Below are 7,645 nucleotides of genomic sequence, written 5' to 3' on the forward strand. Positions count from 1 at the left end.
CCCCCTCCCAGCAGCTTTAGGGACACGTCACAGGTCCCAGAAGACTGCGGGACCATTCACAAAGTGCAGCGCGCCTCATGCATGCACAGTGGGCAGCCGGCTGTGAAGCCGCAGGCTATCATTGCCAGATGCCCACAGTTAAGATGCCGCTGCCAAGGACTGAAGACTACTGGAACAAAAAGCTTGAGTGTGCACAGCACTGGATCCCGGGACAGGTGAGTGTCTGTTTATTATAAGTCAGCAGCTACAGTTTTCATAGCTGCTGACTTTAACCACTTCAGCCCCAAAAGGTTTTACCCCCTAATGACCAGGGCCATTTTTTGAGATAAGACACTGTTACTTTAACTGGCAATTGCATGGTTGTGCGACGCTGTACCCAAATAAAACTGATGTCGTCCCCTCCCCCCAAATAGAGATTTCTTTTTGTGGCATTTGATATTTTTATTTATTTTTTTACTAGTAATGGTGGCAATCAGTGATTTTTAGCAGGACTGCAGCAGACAAAACGGACACCTGACACTAATGATACTAATACAGTAATCAGTGATAAAAAATATGCACTGATACTTTACTAATGACACTGGCAGAGAAGGGTTTAACATCAGGGGCAAGCAAATGGTTAAACGTGTGCCTAGCTGGTGCTTGCTAACTGTGATGGATGGCCTGACTGGGTGAAGACAGATCAGTGTTTCTGTTTAGCAGGAACACAAGATCTCCCTCTTCTCCCCTGTCAGATCGCCATTCTGCCTCTCCCAGGAATGATCGCAGGTGGTCGGCGGACTTTGGGTCTGCCAAACCCGCTGATTGGCAGCCCCTGTCCAATCAGCGTGCGTTCGCGCCTCCAGTGGCGCGCCCCGCCCCAGTGGCTATTGCACAAAATGGCATACAGGTACCACAATTTCATGCAATAGAGCTGACCTGCTGCAGTAAATATGGCAAGCGTTTTTTTTTTTTTTTGACTGGAGCTCCTCTTTAAATGTCCCTGAGGGAACAAGTGTCCTTCACTGGCTCTCACAAAAATATTTTATAATGTCCTCAACACTTTTAAAATAAGCAATAATAAAAAAGAAGTTTTGCTTTAAAGTTATATTTTGAAGCATATCTGAAGAAGAAAAAAAACTTTTTTTACTGACCTGAATGGATGTGGGCAGATGTTGACAGAAGCACGTCCTCTTACATCTGACCACCCATAGGGATTTCATGATAATATGAAGGGAAAATTGAAATGACACAGTTGTCACATACACAGCATTGGTTTCCATTTGGATCCAACTCAGTCCAGGATCTGACTAAAGGGAGGGCACCATGTAAAAGCAGTCCTATTGCTGTTGGACATCACTACCCACCATCTTTCGCTCTGGACTGTAGCAACATTTAAAGAGAACCTGTGGTTCTAGGGACATAGATGCTATTGTGGATTTCATTCACACCCAGCCAAGTCCACGTTATGTCACACCTTAAAGGGGAGGTTCACTCTAGAAAAAAAATAAAAAAAGTCAGCAGCTACACATCCTGTAGCTGTTCACTTTTATTAAAAGGACACATATCTGTCAAGGGATCCAGCACTGTCCGCACCCGGGCTAATTCTTCACTAGTCTTCATGTTCCTGACACCAGCATCCTAACTGTGGGCAGCCGGCTATGCTGTTTTCAGCTTCACAGCTGGCTGCCCACGGATCACCTAAGCAATCTGAACAGAAGCGGGAACCTGTCAAAACTAGGAGATAGATAGATAGATAGATAGAGATATATATATATATATATATATATATATATATATATATATATATATATATATATATATATATATATATATCTATCTATCTATCTATCTCGAGGCAAAACTTCCCCTTTTGGGGGAGCTTCACTTTAATGTGCATTAAGATAAAGTTGACCTCTGGGAATTACCCTTGCAATTGAGCCCCCTGCATTGCAAGGCTTATAAAGTCAGTTCACTTACCTCTGCGGGTGATGGCGGACAGCTGAAGTCACTCCCTACAGAGCTCAGTGAGGAGGGCTCTGAGAGCTGATTGGAGGGAAGGGACACACCCCGCCCCCTCCTCCTGAGGCTGTCAATCAGCTGGACATCGCTCTCCTGTCACCATTTTTCTCTTGGTGTCAGGAAACTTGTCAGAAGAAGTGATTCATGCCGATAGCAGAGAAATGAAGTAGCAGATAGAAATGACACTCAGTGCTCTCAATTAAGACAAGCACACACTATGGAGGGATATGCTTTGTTCATATTTCATGTCTGAGGTTTACAATCACTTTAAGCGCTCCACATTCCTTCATCTTTACTTTACTGTTATATTGAAGTAGAAGTAATTTATATCTAAAGTATAATAATTATTAGAAGGGGTGTCCAGCGTTATTACAAGGGTTCCTCTGGGTGAGAACGGTTGGTGTACTCTGTGCAACTTTCACAGAAAGTAGAATAATAACAGCAAATTCTTTAAAGTGCTGAATAATAAATATATAGCCCAACCCTGAGCTCAGTGTTCCCAATGTCACACATTATGTCAATTAGTATTTGCCCAAACTGATTGATTTGCTTGTAAATATTAAACAATATATGGCCAGCCTATACAATCTGATTGTACGATCTTCCTAAGATCTACACATACAAAACAAGGTCAAAGCAAGACAAATGTAACATATTTTTTGAGGATCATTTTAGTTTGCATTAGTTAGCAACAGAAAGTTGTTGGTGAATCTACAATCAGATTGTATAGTGTATGGCTGGATCAATACAGAAAAACAAAACCATGACTCCTGATGGAAAGGGAGAGGATACACAGAGCTTATTTATCACAAACCCCCCCAGCACAGAAGAAGACATGTCTGGACACAGGGGACTCCATCCCAAGCAGGCTGGGGACACAGTGACACTAGCAGGCTCAGTACAGGAATGTGCCCCCTCTCTGCTCTCCTTACCTGGGACTCCATACTGCCTGACGTGCTGCTGGGGACAGCTTGGGACAGCAGGAGGGACATTCCTGTGACGATCCCTTGTCCCCGGTCCTTCCTGTACGTGCAGCTTCAACAACAGCAAGCACAGCCTCTACAGCTGTGCACAGGCGACCGAGGCCACCTAACTTGTACTTCCACCGAGCAAGGCAGACAAGGCCACACCCACCTCTGTCCAGGCACGCTAGCCCATTGGACAGAAGCGAGGGGCTGCAGTTTAAAGCTAACAAAGAGACGGGTTCTGATTGGGCCGTGCCGGCACAGGAAGTCACGGTGATTGGGGGAAACAATGTCAGCCTGGGGCGGCCATATTGAGTGGGGCTCAGCTCTCAGCTAACATGATTATAATAATGTATTGCTGTCTGGTCTATAGGACCTTATGTTGTATTTCTTCAGGCATATGTAAAAGCAGAACTGCAGGCAAAACTTTTTTTGGATAGAGTAGCGGAAAGGTTAGAACCCATGGGTCCTTTTTTTTTTTTTTTTTTTTTTTTTTTTTTTACCAGAGTGTCCAATTTGGGAGATTTCCCTTCACTTACTGTCCTATAGCCACAGCAGGAAGTGAGAGGCAAGCCCCCCAAGGTGAGGAAATACCTGGTTGTCACCAGAACTATTATTATTATACAGGATTTATATAGCGCTAACAGATTGCGCAGAACTGGGAACATTTCTACGCTAGTCCTGTTCTGGTGACAACCCAAAATTTGGGATTAAGGCTGGCCATACATTATGCAATTTTCTTATTCAATTTCCTTTAGAACAGAAGGTTTTTCACCTTAAAGCGGTTGTATACCCCGCTTGGTGATTTTTACCTACCCTGTACACCATGGGCCAAGTCCTGTCTCTGTAGCACTATTATAGCAGTCCTGCAGTTTTACAAAATGCTTGCTGCTCTGTCTTTTCAGAACTTCCTCGATAATGGTTGTCCACCAGGGTGATACATCACTCTACTTTTGCATATATAAAGACACAGGCATTGGAATATGATCAGTGCTAGGTGTATGTCAGCAACATGATCCTGAAAAAAACATCTGGATTGCAACATATTAAACAGAGATAATATTGTGCAAGATGCAGTCACACTGTCAAGAGGGTTGAAGCCTGAGGTCTTCTCACTCCTATCAATGTAGGATCACCTATAAAAGCAATGGGGATCTATTCAGAGGCTGCTTGCCATTAGTCTAAGGGCCCATTCTTGTGTGTTGTGTTAACGTGTGTGCGTTGATGTGCATTGTATTAAGGCAGCTTCTTCATCTTGAATGGGCTGCCGACACACAGGATCAGATCAAAACCAGACACGTAGCATTTTGTTTCTAAAGCAGTAGTATGTTTTGGTGCTCTGCGATGCATATGCATAGGAGCGTAGTTGTGTTGGGGTACAATTCAAAATGAATGGCACAACAACCTGCCAACATTACCGGAAAGCAAAAGTGTGTTTCCGTTTTAAGGAATTTTGAAACGAGTCAGTACTCTCTTTTATGTTTCTAGTGCAGGTTAGATATGACAGCAAGAAGCACGTTGGTTGCTATGAACAATAAAAACAGTTCTACCTGCAGATTAGTTCAGATATGAATGAGGCCCATTGTGTGGTTCTGACAGTTGTACATCTGATGTGGAAAATGCCATAAATGACCAGTCTATGAAGCAGTGGTAAGAATGCCAAGACAGGGATTGACCGTGGGAATTGTGGGGCTTTCTGACTGTCCATAAGAATTCAGTCACATGTCTGGGATTAGATAACGTTTCATTTTACAATTCTCATAATGTGTATTTTCAGGTGTGTTTGTTCAGGTGTATTAGGGCTTACTCACACAGGCAGCCAGGGCCAGGGAATAGTAAAAGCAGGCAGGTGAGCTGCAGTTTTACTGCTCCCTAACCACACACCTAAACAAGGGTATGTAGCCGCTCAGGGCTGTACCCATCCCATGCTTCATGGCCACAGAAAAAATTAACCTCCTGTTGTGTTTGGTGGGCAGTACCACCACAACCTATTCAGGCGAATGGGGCTGCGCTGCAACCACATGCAATGTACATGTTTCCAATGAAGTAGGACAGTATTGTCAAGGTTAAAACAGGAGGTAAGGAGACAACATATCCAACACTCTCTGGATGAACATCAGGGCCCCCAACTTTTCCATTCACAGAAAGCCTTGTATTCTGTGAAAAGAATAGAAAGACGCTTTCTGAATGGAGGAGGTGAAGAGTGAGCGATGGTATGCAATGAAGATTTTTAGCATTCCCAGCTACCTTCAGGATGTAGTATGCCAAGAATTGAGCTCTGTTCACACCTTTGCGTTCCTGGGGCGCATTCAGAAATGCGCATCTTTGCATGCATTCCCAGAGTGCAAGGTGCCATAAATACCCCAAACGAGGGAAGCAAACATGCATTTAGCCACTTGCAATAAATAGGGAAAAATGCACAGTAAAAACACCCAAACCAGAACACAGCAAAAACCCATATAGAAAGCAATTGGCCAGCAAGTTTGAAAATAACTTGCTAAGCTATTGCTAGACTTTCCAGGCTTCACAAATTTGTCCACATTGCATCACTTCAGATCAACTTTCTTTGCAAACATTCTGCAAGTCTGCTGCAAGTTCTGGATTAGCTATGATTGATTAGCTATGATGTTCCATTAGCATCCCACCACAGGGGTCACTGTGGCTGAATTCTTGCTGTAGACTCACCACTGCAACTTTGTGCCTGCTAGAGACTTGCCACATAAATTTGCTACAAGTTGGAAAAGTGTCAAAGTGTTGCGTTTGTCACACGTAGGGCAGACCATTGAAATCGGTTCAATGCCAAATGAGTGTTGTGCAAAAAGCGTGCAAAAAAAAAAAGCGTTCAGATTTCATCTTAGAGGGCATTTGACAGGTTATGAGGAGTTATATCGCCTTCTCACTGCCTGGTTTAAAGCAATATTAAACCCAAGAACAAAATTATAGTAAAATATTATATTTCAGCTTATCAATCATTAGATGAGGTGGCTGATTTAATTTCTTTATTTTTAGGCTTTTTTCCCCTCTGCTTTCACCCAGTGATCCGGCCAGTAGTACACCTCCTTTATTAGAATGCCTCCACTCTGAATTAAGCATTGGAAAAGAACACTTCCAATCTGACCCTACCATCCGACCCTACAGAAGCTCATTCTGGATGAAGGAACACAGGGGGCACCTTTGGACAGCAGCATGGTCAGTTGGGGGGGTTATGGAGGAGAGGTGGAATTAGCAGATTTAAATACACTAACAAATTGAATCCACTCTCCAGTAAAACTTTATAAGCGTTACAGCTGCTTTACTTTTGTGTCTTTATTTTTCATGCTTGGTGTAATTGGGGGTAACGAAGTATGTTCTTTTTCTTCTCAGACTGTATGGAACTCTCAGTGCAGTTTTTGTGTGGCGTGACACATAAAAATGCGTAAAGGTGTGCACCCATTTAAATATTTGCAATTTTATTTAAAATAATATATATGAATCAACATAGACATTTTTTCTTCCTGGAGATTAAAATCTATATAACAATATTGTTAAAAATCATAATAAAGACAATAATATTCATATGTGTTTTTAAAGTGCCGTGCAGAGATCTACAACACATCTTCTTTGATATTTCCCATAAAACATCATTGTGTGTACACCAGCTGCAGCCCTCAGGGTTTATATGATATGTGTTGGTTGCACAATGATGCATTGACTGTCTCCTCTGATCTCCATGGCAACTACAAAGTGTATCAGTCACCTCTTGCCATCCACACATCATGAAGGTTAGAGGGGCCAGATGAGCAGGCTAGGCTGCGCTGACAGTCTGGGCGTAGTCAGGTTGTTTTCTTGCAGAAGTCAGCTGACTTAGTTTAAAGGGACAGGATGTGGGAAGTCCCATGTTGTTGTATTGGGTTTTTTTTTTGTGCACTGCTGCTTCTTTAGTCACACTATTATTATGGTACAGAATTTATATAGAGCCAGCAGTTTGCACAGAGCTTAATAAATATTGCACAGTTATAATACAAGAGGAATCACAAGTGTGTAAAATATTTGAAATATTAAAAATTGTACAGAACCATTTCACTTTCTATAAAGCGGTATTTCATTCTAAAACCAAAATTGTAATAAATTGCAGTTTACAGATCATTAGATGTGGTGGCTGCATTGGTTTTCTTTTCTTTGGCTTTTCCCCCTTCTATTTTCACATGGTGATTTGGCCAGTAGCTAACCTCCTAAGCCTCATGCCCACTGCAGCTGTCAAATCCCCGTTTCATAAATGTTTGACTTTTTTTTTTTCCTGACCCTAAGTGCTCCTGTTAGCCTAGGTGTCCATGCACACATTTACAGGCATTTAGAGGCAGGGGCGTTTAGGAACAGAGATCTGAATGCATCAAAATCGCATTCAGGAGAGTGTGCTTTGTGCAGAAAAAACACCTGGCATGCCTAAACACTCCTAAACGCTAGGTGCACTTAGCTCTTGAGCGTTAATTCATTTCAATGGCCAGAATAAATTAATATTCTGGACAATTAATTTACTGAACGTTAAAATGCTTGAAGCTGGGGGGGGGTGGCTAACGCGCAGCTGAATGGCCGCCTGAGACAAGAGCTCCGTTCCAACGACGGGAATCCACCGCTTCTGAGGTGAGAGATGGACCCATCGTCTACCCCATATGCCTCCTAATCAGCCACACACCCTCCCG

General features: G+C 42.8%; 1 protein-coding gene across 1 annotated transcript in view; it reads right to left on the reverse strand.

Annotated features, from left to right (window-relative positions):
- Positions 1–3,120, reverse strand: part of WBP1L (WW domain binding protein 1 like) — a 108,306-nt gene extending 105,186 nt beyond the window's left edge. Inside the window, exon 1 of the mRNA XM_073596140.1 lies at positions 2,934–3,120. Within this exon, the coding sequence (XP_073452241.1) occupies positions 2,934–2,993 (60 nt within the window). The 5' untranslated portion in view covers positions 2,994–3,120. The remainder of the gene's footprint in view (positions 1–2,933) is intronic.
- Between the last annotated feature and the right edge of the window lie 4,525 nt (positions 3,121–7,645).

Source organism: Aquarana catesbeiana, linkage group LG08 (genome assembly GCF_042186555.1).
Source record: "Aquarana catesbeiana isolate 2022-GZ linkage group LG08, ASM4218655v1, whole genome shotgun sequence".
Classification (NCBI taxonomy): domain Eukaryota; kingdom Metazoa; phylum Chordata; class Amphibia; order Anura; family Ranidae; genus Aquarana; species Aquarana catesbeiana.